Source organism: Labeo rohita, chromosome 4 (assembly GCF_022985175.1).
Source record: "Labeo rohita strain BAU-BD-2019 chromosome 4, IGBB_LRoh.1.0, whole genome shotgun sequence".
Lineage (NCBI taxonomy): Eukaryota > Metazoa > Chordata > Actinopteri > Cypriniformes > Cyprinidae > Labeo > Labeo rohita.
In genome coordinates, this window is record NC_066872.1 from 25,891,614 (window position 1) to 25,912,774 (window position 21,161).

Here is a 21,161-nt window from a genome sequence, read left to right on the forward strand (position 1 = left end):
TCACCTCATGTTGCAGCATGATAATGCACTGCCCCATGTTGCAAGGATCTGTACACAATTCCTGGAAGCTGAAAACATCCCAGTACTTGCATGGCCAGCATACTCACTGGACATGTCACCCATTAAGCATTTTTGGGATGCTCTGGATCAGCGTATACGACAGCGTGTTCCAGTTCCTGCCAATATCCAGCAACTTCGCAAAGCCATTGAAGAGGAGTGGAACAACATTCCACAGGCCACAATCAACAACGTGATCAACTCTACGCGAAGGAGATGTGTTGCACTGTGTGAGGCAAATGGTGGTCACACCAGATACTGATTGGTTTTTGGACCCCCCCACTGCAGTAAAACTGCACATTTTAGAGTGGCCTTTTATTGTGGCCAGCCTAAGGCACACCTGTGCATTAATCATGCTGTCTAATCAGCATCTTGATATGCAACACCTGTGAGGTGGATGGATTATCTCGGTAAAGGAGAAGTGCTCACTAACACAGATTTAGACAGATTTGTGAACAATATTTGAGAGAAATAGAGAAATTGTGTACATAGAAAAAGTCTTAGATCTTTGAGTTCAGCTCATGAAAAATGGAGGCAAAAACAAAAGTGTTGTGTTTACAATTTTGGTCAATATATATATTTATAATTTATGTATTTATAATTTATTTATGGATATTCGTGCAGTATTCCATATGGGCTCAACATTTGTCAAAAATCACACATATATTTGTAAATAAATTCATCATGTTGTAAAAGTCTTTGAAATTAGTCTTATGTTTCATTATAGAAGGTCTATGATTAATACACAAAGTCATATTATAAGATTTAAATTTTACGTATTACAATAGGGTTATGAAGTTGTGATTTATTTAAGGAGGAAATGCATTTTCATACATGTTCCAAGATTATATTGTAATGTTAAATTGAGTTTTATAGTCTTACAAGCAACTCAATGCTAAATCAACATAAATTCCAATGATATTTGTGGATTATTTTATCTACTGTTGATGAAAAATAGCAATATAGCTTGCCAGAAAACACTGCTCATTTAGCCGGTTAATGAGGTGAGCAATAAAACTTCATTTCCCATCATTCTCTGTGGCAGCACAAGAATGATAAAATACATAAATAAAGCATCAATTACACACCTAATGCACTTTTCCCTCTTCATTTTGGTGCATTAGCGCTAAAGAGCTCCCTGTCTTTATGGTGAACTGAAAAGGAGAGAAATAAAAATAAAATTGCCCTACGCATCCATTTTATTTTGAACATAAACACACATCACATCATAATTACGGCCTCGGAGCTCGTAAATAGGATCTTCCCTGGAGGACTAGAAGGCAGCAGAGACAGATTACGGGCAAAAGAGAGCGCTCGGGTCATTGAAAGAAAAGATCAAAGAGAACCAAGTGAAAATTTGCAGTTGTGTGTGTCTGGGCTTGATGTGCTAATGAGACATTGATCACGTGTAGCCGTAACGTCTTTTTTTTTTTTACCACACATTGCTCACATTTGTTTTCTACACCCTTTTTAGCGGTGGAGGACAGAAAGCTGTTTATTGGCATGGTGTCGAAGAAATGCAACGAGAACGACATCCGGGTCATGTTCTCTCCTTTCGGACAGATCGAGGAGTGTCGCATCTTGAGGGGACCAGACGGACTCAGCCGAGGTGAGACACGTGCACATACTGTATTCATTTTTACCTTTTTTAAGGAAACATGATGGAAAACAGATTTTTTTCTTGCTCTCTCAAGCCTAGTCCACACATACATGGTATTTTCATAGACAGTTTTTCCTCTTTCGTTTAAATAGGGTGACTATACATGCTAGTTTCCTGTACACTTCCTGGCCAGATTTTCTATATTGCCTAAAATATCTAGGCTTTGGCTTTGTTTGCGCTGATCTTACACCGATCGGTGTATGACATCAAAGTACCGTAAGAGCTATAGAGAGCAGACGACTTGCAGTACTTTGATGTCAAACACTGATCGGTCTGCGCAGCACCACTTCAAGTCAAACACACCTAATATGTGCACTCTAAAAAATGTTAAAAACAACCCAACTTGGGTTATTTGGCAACCCAGTGCTGAGTAAATATTGGACAGAACACATGCTGGGTTATTTTCTGTTAAATGTTTTTACAATAACATGCTGGGTTATTTTATTTAAGTCAACTATTGTTTCAAAATTATATTGCTGGCTTAAAATGGACTGGAAGTTTTAAAATACACACAGTATTAGTAGAGGCAACAACAATAATCAAAAGATGAACGTTTATTATTTAGCAAGAATACATGGACAAACAGAATTTATTTGGGTGAATACAACATTTTAGTGAATGTAAGGCAAAAGGTGTTTCCATCATGCGAAGTGACCGCTGCTGACGCAGCTGACTGCCATCCCGTCCTTATGTAGTGTTGCGTAAAATAATATAATTTACAGCACAGTAAAGACTTTATAAACAAAATAAAATGTATACAAACTTTTATTTCACTGAAGATGTGCACCAAATCGGCAGCGCTGAGAACCGCTCTTTCCTGGAGGACTCAAAAGGCCCGTGCCCTGACTTTTTGGGTTAAAAAAAATAACCTAGCATTTTTTAGAGTGTATGCATATTTGCATCGCTTGACCATTCTCTGTAGATCTCACCTTCTCATGACCCACAATTGGTCGAATTATTTACAATGCCTGCATGCTACTTTTCGATCATTACCTTCAGCAAGTATAAAAACAAGAAAATAAAGCCAAAACAAATCCTGGCCAGGATGTGTCGGGGATAAAAGGCTTACATAGTCACCCTAGTTAAAAAAAAAAAAAAAATCTGAAAATGCAAAAACACGCTATGAAGTGTTAAAGTGTTCAAGAACATGCCAAACCAACAGGTGGTGTTATAACTCTAACCATAAAGCCATGTTGGCCAAACAAAAGCCTGAAAAAGCACACACTCTATACTTTTCAAAAAAGTTAGTTTTCATTGACCTGATACTGAGTCTGCATGTGGACGAACTGCCAAACTGCTTAGAATACCTGCGGTTTTACCCATGTTTGTATGGACAGGGCCTTAAAATAAGGTTGTTTACTCTGAAAATTTTCAGCGCGAATGTGAAACACTGTGAGCTAACCAGGTAACACTGTGTAGCCACGCCCACATTGAAACCTCATTGGTCCAATAACGCTTTCCATGTAGCTAAATAGTAAACAAAAAATTGTTCTGACTGGTGGTGATTATTTCGCATCACATAGAATTTCACTTTTTATGTGAACAGACTGAACATCACAACTGTGACATCACAACCATAAGCTCATTAACATATGACCGCCCATCAGTATTTTTTTTACATTTTTAAGGGAACATGTGAGGGAAAACAGGATTTTTCTTTCTCTTTTAAAATAAGAATGTTTAATTCAAAATTTTCAGCGCGAATGTGAAACTAACACTCCGAGCTAACCAGGTAATACTGTGTAGCCACGCCCACACTGAAACCTCATTAGTCCAATAAAGCTTTCGCTGTAGCTAAATAGTAAACAAAAAAGTTGGATCTAACTGGTGGTGATTATTTTGGTTCACGCAGAATTGTACTTTTTATGTGAATGGACTGGACATCACAACTGTGACATCACAGCTATAAGCTCATTAACATATGTCCGCCCACCAAGCACAAGCTGCTTAATTATTCAGCAGCTTGTGCTGCCCTCACAAACAACAGTGTGAACTCTTAGGGCAGTTCGTAACTATTGTATGTTTTGGCGAATTGTTACGTAATTTATACGACTTTGTATAATCTCATTTTTTACTATCGTACTGATGTTTTTGTTTAGGGGTGGGGTTATGGGTGATTTTTTTCCCCCATAAAAAGCATGTGACAGGAAACTAAGTAGGACAGAGAGAGGGGGGCGGGATCGGGACAGGGATTCGAACTCGGGACGCCGTAGCAGTCGGCACTGACGAAATCGTATGTTTCTCACATTATCGGGTTGGAACTATAGCAGTTTGACATTTAGCCAATCATAGTCTCAGCCTCAGACGTCACACCCACAAACCGCTGGCTGAATTTCTAATGCATATGGCATACAAAATTAAAAACGCTATAGGAGTTTCGAAGTCATCATCGGATTGGTTTATCTTTCTTTACAACTGTTACAATGAGCGCTTATCAGGATCAACTAAATGTTGGATTTTCAAAAATATGTGAAATATGTAATGTTTTACACACTAGTCTGTTGTTGTGGGGGCATTTCCACGCCACTAAACAAGACGCGACACAAAACGAAACGTGATTGGTTGTTTTAGCTGTCAGTCATATGGCCTCTTGGGCGGTCCTTGGCCATTCAAAGCATTTAGTCTGGCTACGTAAGCTAATCATAAAGGTTTATTTAAAAATAGAGGTCTTAAAAGTGTCAAATCAGCCTGTTTAGTTACAAAGGATGTGGAAAATGTTTATAAAAACTAATTTTATATGTGGACTTGCAAAGAAATCTAATAAAAGAGTAGAATACAACCGTTTGGAGCATGTTTGATATATTACAATGCTTGTTTGCTTTTTGTACTTCATTAAAGGGATATTCAAGTTAAGATCCATTGCGGATTCACACTGAACATTAATATTTACCTCACCGAAAAATGATTTAATTACACTTACAGTAGAAATCTATGGAGCAACTGAGAGATACTAGTTAATGGTTTTACCATCTAGCCATTAAGATCTGTTATTTAGCAAAGTCAGTCTTTCACAGTTTGTGTGAGGATGTTCAGTTTCCTCCAGAATCATGGGAATATGTGTGCTACATGATTACGCTCTACCTCCATCTTCCCACAATGCCCTGCTTTCGCACACAGCCGTCTTTATCACTCGTTTATCCTACTCATCCACTCCTCTAGTCGTCCCTCCATCCTCCGTTACTCCTCCGCAGTCCTTATTTTCCGTCTTCTCCTCCTGTCCTCATGAATATTTTAATTCCACAGGAGATTAACTTTATTCCCTGAGCTCGTGGTTGGAGATATATTTGAAAAGCTTCTATGAGAGAAACTACCACCCCCTCCCATAAAAAAGGATTGGATGAATAAATAGAGGAGCAAATGTGTACGCAAAGAAGGTGTACGGTAAATCCCACAGACTAGGATGACTTTAAAAGAGCTCGCGTGCTGCTATTAAAGCGGTCTATCAATCATCATTGAACTTCACTATTAATAAAATATAGATCAGGCCACATGTGAGCGCGGTGCCCTGGGAGCTACCCCACTTTCTTCAAAAAACTTTCATCTTTTACGCTCTCTATCCCTTCATATCGCACCGTCTCCCTCGTTTATTCCCTTTCGGTGACACTGACAGGTAATTGCATTGTTTTTTGCCACAACTTTGACATATTTGAGGTAAAAAGTACTCATTCGTTTAAGAAAAATAAGAAACTAGCAGAGGAAATCGGTTGACTAGAACAATTCTGCTGTTTTGCACTCATTACGCCAAAAGAAATTGACCCCAGAATGCTGCGATTGACCAATCGCCGTCAAGTATTCCTCAGGGCTGCGTAATAAGAATAATTAATCGCTTTCCTTGGAAATTCTTTCATTCGGTCTCCTCGTTAACAGCTTCTTCTCTCAACAGATCATAGTTGGTTCGAACCGTGAACGAACTGTGCAGTCGCAGGTCAGCAAAAACGAGGACTTCGAGAGTTGAAAGAGAAAGTTTTTTCCGCGTTTCTCCCCCACGAGACGCTTTCTCCAGAGTTTCGCACCCTGCCAGTGCCCACAAATATCACCCTCAGAGTGTCCAAAACTGCTTTAATGATGAGGCTAATTAAACAACTCTAAAAATAAACAGCCTTTCATTCGCTTTCACTCGTGGCGATGCTCCGGTTCGCCGGGGCCACATTCACCCGCTCTGAAGACAGAAAGGAGGTTGTATCAGACCGATAGTGAAGAGAAAGATGCTAATGAGAAAGAGAGAAGAAAGGTATGGCCGCCTGAGCAGGTAGACGGTGCCAGCAGATATATAGCGCAACCGTGTGGTCGTAACTCCGCATTGCAGGGTGGAATTATTGCTGACTTTAAGTCAAGTAAAATGATATGATGCTCCTTTTTTTGCATTCATTTGATTTTAGTTAGAAATACATTACTAAATATGCAGTGAATACATTTCTTCTGTGTGGGGCGTCTTTTCATTTCTAAATGTAATTTTTTTTTTTTTTTTAAATATTAAATGCATTAAATGTTAGAACATCAAATTATAATTAAATATAAAAATATAAATTATTTGACCTTTTATGACAGAACATGGTTAGTTCATATTGTGAAATGTCATTTGGTGCGACTCCCCAAAAACAAAAATAATATTTGTGAATTTTGATTAGTGTTGGTATTTGTAAAAGAAATAGTGTTTACCTTTTTTCAATGATTAATATAGGAAAAATGTTATGTTACTTGGTTACACCACGTTACACCACGTTACACCATGTGACACATGACATATAAAAGTCAACTCTAAGAACTTCTTAAGTGTGCAACTGGATTATTTCATTTTATGTTTTATTTATTTTTGAATGTCATTGACCATTTATAAGATGAACAACAACTATGTACTCATTTCTAATGGGACATTTAAGATTTTCTTAAAGAATCAAGGTGGAAATATGGTGGTGCTTATCATATGTAATTATGAATGTTGATTGTACTGTATTTTGTACGCAAATCATGTACCGTGGATGACAAATAACGATAAAGCCAGTTTAAGATCTTACAGGTTGTGTGAAAACTCCATTTCCCATCATCCTCTATGGCAGCTTGAGAATGCCACAGTAAGAAAAGAGAGATAGTAATATGAAATTGCCCAGCATGTCCATGTTATCCTGGCCAACAACACTTGGACACACATCACATTGTAAATAGAGTTTCCAAATTTAAAAGGAGCCATTTACGAAAAGCCAGGACGCCAAGTCTTTTGTTCTTTCCTCTCCTCCATTCTTTCCCTCCTATCTCAGCGTATCCGCTTATGTAGACGTGTGAGAAGTAGTTAACCCATTAACTAGACTGTCCATGCATGCGAGCATGTGTGTGTCCTCCATATGTATAAATGTGCTGGACTGCACAGTAGAGTAGAGCTCTTCAAACAGGGCTGCGTTTTCCCCCAGCATGCCTCCATATGGCCTGTTCTTCTGGCTCCCGCTTGCATCGCTTCGGTTCCAAGACTTCTTGTCCCAGATGCCATTGCAAGCTCTCCCGAAACGCACACTTTTCCCCCTCCAGGGATTGTTCGCCTTGATTACAGTTGTTTAAAAAGCAAGAAATTGGGTGTGTTTGTACATATTTATGAACAGACGGAATATTAATGAATCAGGGTTGGTGGGGATATCAATAATACAGATACTTCAGCGTGAAGTTAGTATTAAAATACTTTTGGATGAAAATATTGTGCCTTGCAGTTTAAATTCTGTAAAGCTTATGAGATGTGCCACTGTTTTGCTAATATTACTAAACAGTAATAATGATAAGGGGAAAAAAAGAGAAAATCACTCACTGCTCTTGATTTGTTTCTTTGTTTGCCTTTTGCATTAATAATTTGAAGAGTTAAAGAAACAGATCATCCAAAAAATTAAAATTACCCCATCATTTACTCAACCTCAAACCATCCTAGGTCTAATGACTTTCTTCTTTCAGAAAAATACAATTGGAGTTATATTAAAAAAATGTCTTGGGTCTTCCAAACTTTATAATGGCAGTGAATGGCTGTTGAGATTTTAAAATAAAATAAAGTGCATCCATCCATCATAAAAAGAGATTCACATGGCTCCAAGGGGTAAATAAAGGCCTTCTGATGTGAATGCTACATATATGTCATCCGCTGCAACACCACTCTCTCATGAACATGCGTGTGATAGTTAGCGGATGCTAGATTATGGTTTATAAAGCTTTAAATATGGATAATTTTCTTACACAAATGCATCGATTACACTCAGAAGGTCTTTATTAACACCTGGAGTCATGCGGAGTACTTTTTATGATGGGTGGATGCACTTTTTTGGGCTTCAAAGTCTCAACACCCATTCACTGCCATTATAAAGCTTGGAAGAGCCAGGATATTTTTTATTATAACTCAGATTGTATTCATCTGAAAGAAGAAAGTCAGATACACCTAGGATGGCTTGAAGGTGAGTAAATCATGAGGTATTTTTTTTATTTTTAGGTGAGCTATGTTTTAATTTAATTCATTTTAATTTATTTTAATCATTGTTTTAGTTTAAAAGCAATGAAAACTGCCATCATTTACTCAAACTTTTGTCTTTCAGACTTTCGTTCATCTTCGATAAACAAATGACAGCATTTTTTCAATGAAACCTAACAGAACTTTCAAGTTTAAATTTTTAATGTATTATTTATATTAGTGCTTAAGTTTTTAAATAAATAATGGTGAGTTATCATGTTAGTTTTTGTTGTGGTTTCAAAATTGAAACTGAGAATTGTGAAATTTCACTGGAATTGGTATTAACTATTACAGTCACACTACAGTGTGTGTGTGTTTGTGTGTGTGATGAAACTAGCCACACACTCTAACCCCATACTGTAGTTTCCAAGTCATCACACCGAACAAAACTAAAGAACTGATTCCATTGCTGACATTTTGTTGAGTGTGTATTTTGAGATGTTGAATGTTGAATGTTTATCTGAAGCTGAATGTTGAATGTTGATTGTTCTATTCTAGCAACTGTATAGCACTGTTGTCTGCTGTGTTCTTTGTACGATCTTTGTTTTTTGGCTTTATAACAACCTGTCCAACCCTTTTGTCTTGTTTTGTTTCTCTCTCGTCTCTCCTCCTTCCTCTCCTCTCCTCCCTCCCACCCACGTCCCTCCCCTCCCTCCTGCAGGATGTGCGTTTGTCACGTTTTCTACCAGGGCTATGGCACAGAATGCAATCAAAGCCATGCATCAGTCTCAAACCATGGAGGTACTGTACCCTTGTCTTCTCTCTCTCTCTCTCTCTCTCTCTCTCTCTCAGTCTCACTCTTCCTCTCTCTATCTCTGCTCTGTTCCAAAACATAGTGAGCTGCCTATGTAGGGTGCAGTCCTGCTGCAAAAGTTGTTCCAAAAGATGATTTCTAATAGTCGTCCTTAACTTTCTGAGAAGACGACAATTTCATAATGCATTGTGTCAAACTCAGTGAAAAAATCCTTCCAAGATCACTTACGAAAATGAACCAAAAGTGTAGTAACCATGTTTTTTTAGTGTATTGATTACCATTTGTAAAACCAGGGTTATACTACAAATACCATGCTTAAACTATGGTTAGAATAACAAAACCATGGTTAATTTGTAGTATGTATTGTTTTTGGTTTTATTTGTAGTAAAACCATGGTTAATTTTCATAAGGGATGGCGTACAATGCAGTAAGAAATGTCTGTTCTAAATATAATTCATCACATAGCATTAATAAAAATAGTTATGTCTAATTAAAAGCAACCATTTTTGCTTACTTGTTGGAGTAAGCAAAAATGATACGAAAATATTTCATTCAGTACCACTAAGTATCTAAATAAATAGTTCTGTCTGATTAAATGAACAATTTTACTTAGTTTTTGTTTTTTGTTTTTGTTTTGTTCATTAGCGTTGTGCTGTTAGCTTAATTAGCATCACGCTAATGTACAAGTCAGCAAAATGTTGAAAGATATGATGTTGATACAAAAATATTTGATTCAGTACCACAAAGTATCTATATAAACGGTCCTAATTAAAATGTACTATTTTACCCAGTTTTTGTGTTTTTTTGTTTTGTTCGTTAGTTTGTGCTGTTAGCTTAGCATGCTAATGTAAAAATGATAGTCAAATGTAAGTTGAGTCTGGGTATCGCATCAAATTCCGGTTTGTTAAACTTTGAACGTACAAATTTGACGTTAACCACTATAAAGCTCCTTAGTTTGGAACTGAACTAGTTGATTATGAAAATTAACCATGGTTTTACTATAGTAAAAGTGTGTTAACCATGTTTTTAAGCATATTTATTACCATTTGTATAGCTACAGTCTTACTACAAATACCAAGGTTAAACTATATGGTTAGTGTAGCAAAACCATGGTTAATTTGTAGTTATCAAGGTTTAACTATAGTAAACATGTTTTTGGGGTTTATTTGTAGTGAAACCATAGTTACCCTGGTGAAAAAACCAGCTTATGCTGGTAGGTAGGTTTTGATGCTGGTTTAAGCTGGTCCTTTGCTGGTTCATGCTGGTCCTTGACCAGCAACATGACCAGCAAAAACCAGCAAAGGACCAGCTAAAACCAGCATAAACCAGCAAAGGACCAGCTTAAACCAGCATCAAAACCTACCTAACCAGCATATGCTGGTTTTTTCACCAAGGTAATTTTCATAAGGGAACTTAGCTGCTGCCTTACAAAAATTAACTTTGGTTTTACTATAGTAAAAGTGTAGTAACCATGTTTTTTTAGTCATATTAATTACCATTTGTATAGCCACAGTCTTACAACAAATACCATGGTTAAACTATATGATTAGTATAGCAAAACCATGGTTAATTTGTAGTTTTACTACAAATACCATGGTTAAACTATGGTTAGTGTAGCAAAACCATGAATAATTTGTAGTTACCATGGTTTAACTATGGTAACCATGTTTTTTAGAGTTCATTTGTAGTAAAACCTTGGTAAATTATTGATTGATAATGGACAATAGACCTTTTGTTGGCCACAAAATTGCACCTGAGACTTCTTATAAAAGTGTTGTTGTTAGCTTAGCAGAATGCTAATGTGTCCACATTTACCATTGTATTATGTTCTGGATTCTCTGCTTAGAAAATGGCTGTTATCTTAACAATATGCTAATGTTAAGTTTACTTAAGATGCTTAGCTCACTAGATTTAAGAACAGAGCCTCTCTTGCTCTCTCTGTCTTTCTCTCTCTCTTTCTGTTTGAATTGGCGGCCAGTATTATTACACATTGTACAGATTCTAATATTTTCCCTATGAAGTTCTAAGTTGAAACAAGATGAAACTTTTTTTAAACAGAATTTTCCCTCAGTCACTCACTTTCCTGCAGAACTTTCAACACCATATTAAGTGGCTCTTCGCTCCCTGTTATTACTGTCAGGCGTTGCCAAAACCACCCCTGGCCAAACGGGTCAAACTAAGAAGGACCCCCCGCACCCACCACGCAACCAGTCTGCCATTAGCAGACGGGTCTAACGGTGACGATGTCACAGACGCTTTAATAACAGACCTCCGACGGGCCCTCGCATTGTGATTGCCCTGTAGAATGCCGGCGTGCTGCTCTCAGAGTTTAGCAGTCCGTCTCAGTGCCTGTCAAAATGTCAAAGCTCTGACACACCAAATCAGAGGGTGCTGACAGCTGTCTAATACAGGGCCCTAACTATTCGCCTGTGTGTGTGCGACTTCGGGTTTGCGCATGCATGTCACCACTCTCTCGCATGTTAACCCTTGCATACGCTCGATTTTTACCACCGACGCCTGATTTTAAAGACCACCCATTAACCAATCAGAAATCACTGACACTAATGGATTTAAGCTGTTTTGTCATGCCTCTGAAGGTCTGTAATTTCGAATTCATGGCTAAATTTACAAATATATTCATCCTTCATCCAGCTGACCATGTATAAACGATCCACGATTCGCTTCAGGGCGCCTTTCGCACAGTATGTGTCCAAATAGGCGTTTTTTCCCCCCCGTAAGCCACGTCTTTTTTGCATAGGGAAAGTAATTATCCGCTTTAGATGAGAGTGAGTAAATTGTGTCGGGTTGTTGTTTGTTTTCGGCCATCTCTCCGCCAACCCCTCCCACCGAGGAATTTGTGGCCTTTCTGAATGTCATGACTTAATGAAAACGGATATGACAGAGGGTGGTCATGCATGCGCCTGGATACTCGCGCACAGTTGCGAGTGGCCTTGCTCCTTTAGTTTCGTCTCAAAGGGTTGTTTTCAGTGCTGTTGTTTGCAGTAGTCTCCCTGGACATTCATCTCGTTTGATATGTTTGTCTCTTTTTATCTCTGTGATGGCGTTACTGTGTTTTTGTGGCGTGTGTGTATGTGTGTCTCTCCACAGATGCACGCTCGTTTACACCTGTATTTTACTTTATGGGGGTGTGTACATGGCAGCCCAGATCATAAATCTCACTAAAATATGACAAAATATTAAAAAAGAATATATATATATATATATATATATATATATATATACAGTTGAGGTCAAAAGTTTACATACACCTTGCAGAATCTACGAAATGTTAATTATTTTACCAAAATAAGAGGGATCATACAAAATGCATGGCATTTTTTATTTAGTACTGACCTGAATAAGATATTTCACATAAAAGATATTTACATATAGTCCACTAAAGACAAAAATTGAATTTATAAAAATGTCCCCATTCAAAAGTTTACATACACTTGATTGTTAATACTTTGTTGTTACCTGAATGATCCACAGCTTCTTTTTGTTTGTTTGTTTGTTTGTTTTTTTTGGTTTAGTTTAGTTGTTAATGAGTCCCTTGTTTGTCCTGAACAGTTAAACTGCCCGCTGTTCTTCAGAAAAATCCTTCAGGTCCCAACAATTGTTTTTTTAGCATTTTTGTGTATTTGAACCCTTTCACACTGAGGACAACTGAGGGACTCATGTGCAACTATTACAGAAGGTTCAAACGCTCACTGATGCTTTAGAACGAAACACAATGCATTAAGAGCCGGGGGGTGAAAACTTTTGAAATTTGAAGATCAGGGTAAATTTAACTTATTTTGTCTTCTGGGAAACATGTAGGTATCTTCTGTAGCTTCCGAAGGGCAGTACTAAATTAAAACAAATATGATATTTAGGCAAAATAAAAAAAAAAGTACACTTCTTCGTTCTGTTCAAAAGTTTACACCCCTGGCTCTTAATGCATCATTTTTCCTTCTGGAGCATCACTGAGCGTTTGAACCTTCTGTATAGAGGAAAAATCTATGATTAATTCAATGCGTAAAGTGTATTATTTTATTCAAATTTATTTATTTGTTTTATTTTCATTTTATTTATTTATTTTATTCTGTTGCTTACAACTTTACATTTCTTTATTTATAAAATGTATTACTTCTATACTTGTATAACTAACACACACACACACAAAAAAAAAAAAAAAAAAAAAAAAAAAGAAGAAGAAAAAACAAAACATAAAACAAGAACCCAAAGGATCAACTAAAACACACAATTTATCCCTTAAAAAAGTCTAAAGGATTTTATCCCAGACTCCCAGACTAAAAAGAAAGAATGAAGGTTAATAAACACATTTACTTACTCCATTTCTTACTACAATAATGAATGGGGAAAATAAATATAATAAATATATACATAAATAAATAAATAAATAAAAACAACAAGAACAAAAAAACAAGAACCAAAGGGATCAACTAAAACACTCCTTAAAAAAAATCTAAAGGATTTCATTCCAGACTAAAAGAACGAATAAAAGGTTTTTTCTTTTGAAACAAAAAAGTTTATTAAACACATTTGTTTACCCCAATTATTATTACCATAATAAAAAATAAATGTATAAATTTGTTAAGTAAATAATTAAATAAAACAAGAACTCAAGAGATGAACTTAAACACTCAATCTATCCTTAAAAATAAAAAAAATAAAACTAAAGGATTTTATCCCAGACTATGAAGAAAAAATATTTTTTTGAATCGTGTAAAAAAAAAAAAAAAAAAAAAAAAAAAAACTTCTTACCACTTCTTATTACCATAATGAAAAAAAAATAAACCAAGGGGATAAAGAACACAGGGGATCTACTAAAATGCACTAATTTGACTCATTTTAAGTTTTTTTTCCCTTCTGTTCATTTAAGGGGGAAATGTGAACTGGGCATGTTTTTGTGAGATTAACCAAAGTCAAGTGTTACCGATTTTAACAGTGTTAACTTTATCTAACATTTTAGCTTCATTCTACTTCATTCACATTAGTCAAAGCCTGTAGAGAGCATGTGTGTGTGTGTAGGAGAGAAAGACTGAGACCGAGCCAGTGAGTAATGAGATTTTTAGGTCTCTTGAGATGTTCACTCGGCGATGGCACCACTCGATTGACAGCTTGAGTTAAATCTCATCTTCCCCCCCTTACAAGTTTTATTTTTACCTCCTCTCCGTCTGAGAGCAGAAATAAGAAAATCAGCTCTCCGAATGGAAGGAACACCGCAGAACGCTCCGGGTGGATGTGAGGCGCTACACCTCCAAAAAACGTTCTCTCTCACACACACTTGCATTCTAGAGGGTCTGTGATCTTTCATCTTTTTTTGTCAAGACTGTGGTTTGCAGTTCAGAGAGAGCACAATAAAAGCGGCAGAGCGATTTATCAGAGTGAATCAGCACCTGTAAGCTAGAGACAAGAGACAGAGATGTAGAATAATTGCCTTGAAGCACTCGTCTCAATCTTTCGTCCTCTTGTGGTTCCATATGGCTGCCCTGCGTTAGCTGCCGTTGCCTGAGGAACAGCTTTGATATTAATACATGTAATGGTGTTGCTGAATGTTCGCACTGAACACCATTCACAAAGTCTGTCTTCTGCAACGTGCGCGCTTATGTGTTTGCGTCAGAGAAGGAGAAAATTCTGTTATCTTTTGCTCAACTTCGTGCAAGTTACATTTTGATCTGTTCCTTACACAAAGCAGTCAAAGTGTCTTTGGTTGAATCTCATGCCCAGCTCAGATTTCATCCTAGTTCATTAAACACATTTCCTTACCCCACTTCTTGTTACCATTTAAATTAAAGGGATAGTTCACCCAAAAATGAAGATTCTGTCATTAATTACTCACCCTCATGTCATTCCAAATATGTAAGATTTATCTTCGGAAATCCAAGAGCTTTCTGACCCGTAGCTTTATAGAATTAAGGTTGAACAACTGATGTCACATGCACTATTTTAACAATGTCCTTACTACCTTTCTAGGCCTTGAACGTGTCAGTTGTGTTGCTGTCTATGCAGGGTCAGAAAGCTCTCGGGTTTCATAAAAAATATCTTAATTTGTGTTCCGAAGATGTGCGAAGGTCTTACGGGTTTGGAACAACATGTGGTACATAAATGACAGTATAAATAAGTAATTAATGATAGAATTTTAATTTTTGAGTGAATTATCACTTTAACTGATTTGTTTGTTCTGTCTTCAATTTATGCAAATTTTATATTACAATAAATTATTGCGTTATAGTAATTGGAGTCTAATTAGAATCACCATTGAGAATAAAATGGATACATTTAAGTATTGTGTTAGAATTAATTGTTGTATTGCAGTAATTAAAATCTAATGAGAATCAACAATGACAATAATAGGGATTACAACATAAAAATAGATAAATAATTTAAAAAGATTAATTATGGTAATAGGAATTTGGGGGAGAATGTGCTTAATTCTCATCGTCACAATGCCAAAAATGAAAAATGTCTTAATGACTATGTTGTCACTGTCTTTATGCATAATACTCCTTTTGAGTGAATGGAGTACAATAGAGATTTTTGTAGTCAAAATTTTGCTCAGCCTTTGTGAAGAAAAAAAAAACTGTTTACTTTAAGTAGATCATGAGGAAATATGTGACCCTGGACAACAAAACCAGTCAGAAGGGTAAATTTTTTTTAAAATTGAGATTTATAAATCATCTGAAAGCTGAATAAAAAAGCTTTCCTTTGATATATTTTGAGATAGGACAATATTTGGCAGAGAACAACTAAAATCTGGAATCTGAGAGTGGAAAAAATTCAAACTGCTGCGACAATTGCCTTTGAATTGTGCAGATGTTCTTAGCAATGCATGTTACTAATCAAAAAATAAGATTTAATACATTCACGGTAGGAAATGTACTAAATATCTTCATGGAACATGATCTTTATTTAATATCCTAATGATTTTTGGCATAATTTTGCACCATACAGTGTATTTTTGGCTATTGCTACAAATATACAGATGCTACTTATGACTGGTTCCTGGGTCACATATTAGATTTTGGTTGCATAACCCCTTCAAAAACGAACCCATCACTTGCTATGCACACACACCCTTCCCTCAGTGTTTTCTAACCCTCAGGACTTTAGTTAAACGGGCAACACGGGTCAGCCCCATGATGTTTAGGTTTGTTTGCTTTCGTCGGCGAGAGAGAGACAGAACGCGCCAGAGATTAGCAGAAATGCGGCAGGTCTGTAGGGTGCAGTGAGGGCTGTGGGGTGGGAGATCTCGCTCGCTCTCTCAGACAGATGATGAAATAGTTTTATAAAGCAGGAAATCGCTTTCCTGGGAAATAAAATCAGCAGCACAGCACAGAACTCTCATTTCACCAAGAACTCCCGTCGCTCCAGCGGTTGTGTGTGTGTTTGTGTGCCATTATCGGTTTATGCAGTACCACTGCACAAGATCATTGCTCTTCTAGATATTTAGCTTTTTTTTACCCCTCTCCCTCTTCCACTTTCCTCCTCTCTCTTTCAATCTGTCCACACAGGGCTGCTCCTCCCCCATGGTGGTCAAGTTTGCCGACACGCAGAAGGATAAGGAACAGCGGCGGCTGCAGCAGCAGTTGGCGCAGCAGATGCAGCAGTTGAACAGCGCGTCTGCCTGGGGCAGCCTGACCGGCCTGACTGGCCTCACCCCGCAGTATCTGGCAGTAAGAGGACACACCCACGCAGCCACGCCCACCAGCAGCACAGCCAGCGCAGCCGCCGCAGTCAGTCACTGTCTCCGCCCACCTGCCCCGCCCCCACCTCTCTTGCTCTCTCTGAGCCAGCCTTAACCCTTTCCAAATCTCTCATCTGTTGAACTTCGATCGCGCCTTGATCGAAACCAGTCCCCATACTCAATTGTGAAAGGTGGCGCTGCCATTTAGAACCGTTAGGACGGTGGCTCTTAAAATGGAAATTCTGTCTTTAATTACTCACCCTCATGTCATTCCAAACCTGTAAGACCTTTGTTCGTCTTTGGAACACAAATTAAGATATTTCTGATGAAATCCAAAAGCTTTTTGACCCTGCATAGACAGCAGCACAACTACCACGTTCAAGGTCCAGAAAGGTAACATCAGTAGTTCAACCGTAATTTTATGAAGCTACTGAAGAATACTTTTTTGTATGCAAAGAAAACAAAAATGACAATTAACAATTTCCTCTTTGATAATACCCAAAAAACATAAAGAAGTTCACTTCCAGAACAAAAGTTTACAGATAATGTACTTACCCCCTTGTCATCCAAGATATTCATGTCTTTATTTCTTCAGTTGTAAAGAAATTATTTTTTGAGGACAACATTTCAGGATTTTTCTCCATATAATGGACTGCTATGGTGCCCCGAGTTTGAACTTCCAAAATGCAGTTTAAATGCGGCTTCAAACGATCCCAAATGTGATTGTAAACGATCCCAGCTGAGAAAGAAGGATCTTATCTAGCGTCACGATTGGTTATTTTCATTAAAAAAATACAGTTTAAATACTTTTTAATCTCAAACGCTCGTCTTGTCTTGCTCTGCCTGAACTCTGTGTATTCTGGCTCTAGACAGTTAGGGTATGTCGAAAACATAATTTCTTTACGACTGAAGAAATAGAGACATGAACATCTTGGATGACAAGGGGGTGAGTATATTATCTGTAAATTTAAATATAGGAACATATACTGGGCTTTAACAATCATGGTAGGTCTGTCTTAAAAGGTTTATGCGATATTACTAAATATCTTATTCTCTGAATGAAAGAGATTTTTACTTCCAGAACCCGGCTTGGGTTCTGTTGTGTAATTGGATTGGGATGAGGACAATGCATAAATTCCCTGTTTCGCTTTCACCCGTCTTCATCCTCCTAAATATAAAGAGGATACAACATGGTGGTGACATTTACTTGCGTTTAGTCCATGAGGACAGTGGGTGAGGATTAAAGGACTATGCAAGAGCATTGGGACAGGGCCATCTCTCCCACCATTCCGCTTCTCCTTTTTCTGCCTTTTTCCGCCTGTTTTCACTTCCCTGTCATTTCGAGGTTACGTTCAGCTTTTAAGCAGTCTGAGGGGTATAGTTCAATGTCATCCTAATCCTCTAGAGTCATTTAGAGTCTGCTTTCCTCTACCCTTTCATGTGCAGAAACTGCCCAGGACAGCAACACACTGCCAGCAGAACTGACGGGCGACTCTTAGCATGACAGTTTTCACTGGCAACGATGTCTGAGGCTAATACCTTGAAGTGGTCCTCAAGTCTTTTAGGATTTTGTTCCTCTAAATATTTTACATGGTTTATCACACATTAGTGTTTTAAGAAACCACAGAGTCCATAGTTATCATTATTTCTTGACTGTATTAATCAACCTGGCCTCATGGCGAAAACGTACCTGTGGGAACTTTTCTGCGAGATGCGAAATACGTACCAATAAGTACATATCACTGCAGTTACCAACAGAAACAAGGCATTTGCGACTGAAAACTACTGTGTGTGACTATTAAAAAATAATTAGGAGCACCAGCATATTTGTGTTTGCGCTGAGGGGAGCGTCAAAGGTTTCTATCTGTTTTATCAACTTTGGGTAATTTATCATATTTCATATTTCACGAATCCTTTCATAAACAAAGTGTAGAGAGAGTTTAAATAATAGATTCATTATGCAGTACTTCATTGATTATAATGAACTAAGATGAGTGACAACTTTTAATATTTTTAAGGAAGTTTGTAAATGAGATATTGATTTAATACAACAGTTAAATAAACAAGAAGTTAAAATTAAGTGACCTACACTGTCTGACTATAACACTATTAACTGATTTTGCTCTATTTTGTCATCAAAAATAGTTTGAAACTAGTCACAACTGAGCCGCTGCGCATCTCTAACAGTGGTGTTTTGTTTATGAAAGATTGGCATTTTTAAATGAATCTAGTGAGTCAATGATTCAATTTCCCATTCATAAAGACAGTTACTTGCTTTATTCCAGAATGAATCAGCTGTTTGAACGAATCAAATGAATGAATAATTCAGTAATTAAATCAGTGACTTGCCGCCACCTACTGGCAGTTTTGGTTTAATTTTTAAAGTATTTTCAGTTATTTAAATCACTTATTTGTACGTATTTTGCATCTCGCGAAAAAGTTCCCACAGGTATGTTTTCGTCATGAGACCAGATTGGTATGAATTTATTTAGCTTGATAACCTTTCTAACAGTTTTTGTCCTAGCCAGCATTGCAATAATGTGCCATGCCACAAGCCGTTTTGTTGGTAACTTTTAGTTGTAGGATTGGACTTATTACACTTACATATTTTGGTAAATGCAAAACTAGAGCGGGCCAAATCCTAATACTTGAGGAACACCAGTGGCTAAAAACTCGCTATAACAGATAAAGGCTTTTGTGTTGCTTTACTGTTGACAGACTGCTCTATAGTGTCACTCCAGACAACATGGAACATGGAAACAAACCACAATGTTTCATCTGCTGTATATTTAGCTAACACTAGCTCCTTCAAACATTATCCTTATATATCCATCACCATAAATAAGCCAATACATAATAGTGATTATACATTAATTGTGTTTTTTTCTCTCTTTCTCCCAGTTGCTCCAACAAGCAACCTCCTCCAGTAACCTAGGAGCGTTCAGTGGTATTCAACAAATGGCAGGTGAGATATTGATCTCAGATCTGTGTTAACCCAACTAGCCCCATTGTAACTCCTCAACTAAACTTCCATCCCCCCCTACTAAACCATTCAACCCAGCTATGGATTGCATTAAAAACCCAATGGTTGCAGATCCAGGATCATCAGAGTTCTTGGCTTTATACAATGTGTAGCACACCTGGACACTTTGTAATGTTTGTAAGTGGGTGTGTGTTTGTCAGAATTTGATGATGAACTGAGACTTGATTGATCACATAAAAGCCATTCTTTTTCCGCCTGTTCCGATGTGCATCAAACACGTTTTGTTTCTTGGAAGAGGAGTTTGTCTCATTATCCAATCACATCTTCTTGCCTGAGCTCTGTGAGGCTTATGAGAGACCAAATCATGATGATATGCCCCATCAACTCTCAGATGTCTTCAGCTTTCTACATTTTCACTTTAGCAATTCTCAAAGAAGAGGAAAAATGAGAGTACCCTTATCCAAATAGGCCACTTATCACAGTTTGTTCATGCCACGAATACTGTCAAATTCAGCAGAAACCCACAGAGAATTCAGCAACACAAGATGGATTCCTCGTCGAAGCAACATGATGTGTTATTCTATCTTCATGCTGACTTGGTTTAGCGCTCTGGAATATGATTAGTGTTTTACAACATCTGCCAATGAGCTCCTGCTTACTCCGGCTGTTAGACAGGTGCATGTTGTTCTCTCTTTGACAGTTTTTATGCCTCCGACATCGCTAGATGCAACAAAAAAAATGAAAGTTCCTCTTTGCTCACTTTCCTTCTTTTTTCCATTTTCAGTGTTTTTTTGCTGTCTTGTGCGTTACATTCCCAGTGTGCGTCTCTGTTCTTGTCAGGTCTTAATTGTGGTCTGTTTATCAAGCTGCCAGGCCTTCAAGGAAAGTGAAATATTTATAGCACGCGCTCTTGCCTAATTGCAGCTGCTAAGGATGAAAGAAAGAGAACGTATTAGCATCCAAAATGGCTTACAGTGTGTGTAGGATGAGTGCCTTTATCTCCTAAAGCCTTCCCCCCCTGACAACAGTTTTGCACACCAGAGAGTGGCTTCCTCATTAATGTAGGCTCTTGTGGAGAGGGTGAACAGGACTGTGGTGTTTTTGTTTACCATTATGAAGAGTTCTGGAAGCTCTCGTTTAAGTTCAGTGGTACATCTGTGACAGCCTCTCAGCGAGAATGAAGTTCACATCGAGCCAAACCAGCAGCAGCTGCCACCACGCAATTAAAGAGCGAGAAATTCCCACATTACCATAACAATTGAATTTTCTGGACCTCATTTTTTAACGCAATATATTCTTCCAAAACAGCTTAGTTTAGACTTTTAATCGAACTGGTTTATTTGCAGAAATGAATGGCAGTTGGTCAAGCATGATGGACAAAGTAGTTTGTTATTATACATACAGATTATATACAGCAAAGTGTCAGTGCTGGATTAAAGGAACCATTCAACCAGAAATGAAAATTCTGTCATTTGCTCAAGAGCTGTTTTAAATGTTTTTGACTTATTTCTTTTGTGGAACAGAAACCAATGACGTTTGACT

The 21,161-nt window shown here is 37.5% G+C and overlaps 1 protein-coding gene across 25 annotated transcripts in view; it reads left to right on the forward strand.

Annotated features, from left to right (window-relative positions):
- The window catches only part of celf2 (cugbp, Elav-like family member 2), a 182,173-nt gene that overhangs the window by 142,198 nt on the left and 18,814 nt on the right, over positions 1-21,161 (forward strand). For 15 of the 25 annotated variants that reach the window (XM_051107446.1, XM_051107440.1, XM_051107442.1 and 12 more), the window contains 4 exons: positions 1,532-1,666; positions 8,854-8,933; positions 16,464-16,685; positions 19,538-19,601. In XM_051107446.1, the coding sequence (XP_050963403.1) occupies positions 1,532-1,666; positions 8,854-8,933; positions 16,464-16,685; positions 19,538-19,601 (501 nt within the window). The remainder of the gene's footprint in view (positions 1-1,531; positions 1,667-8,853; positions 8,934-16,463; positions 16,686-19,537; positions 19,602-21,161) is intronic. The other 10 variants (XM_051107450.1, XM_051107451.1, XM_051107454.1 and 7 more) reach the window with 1 other exon arrangement.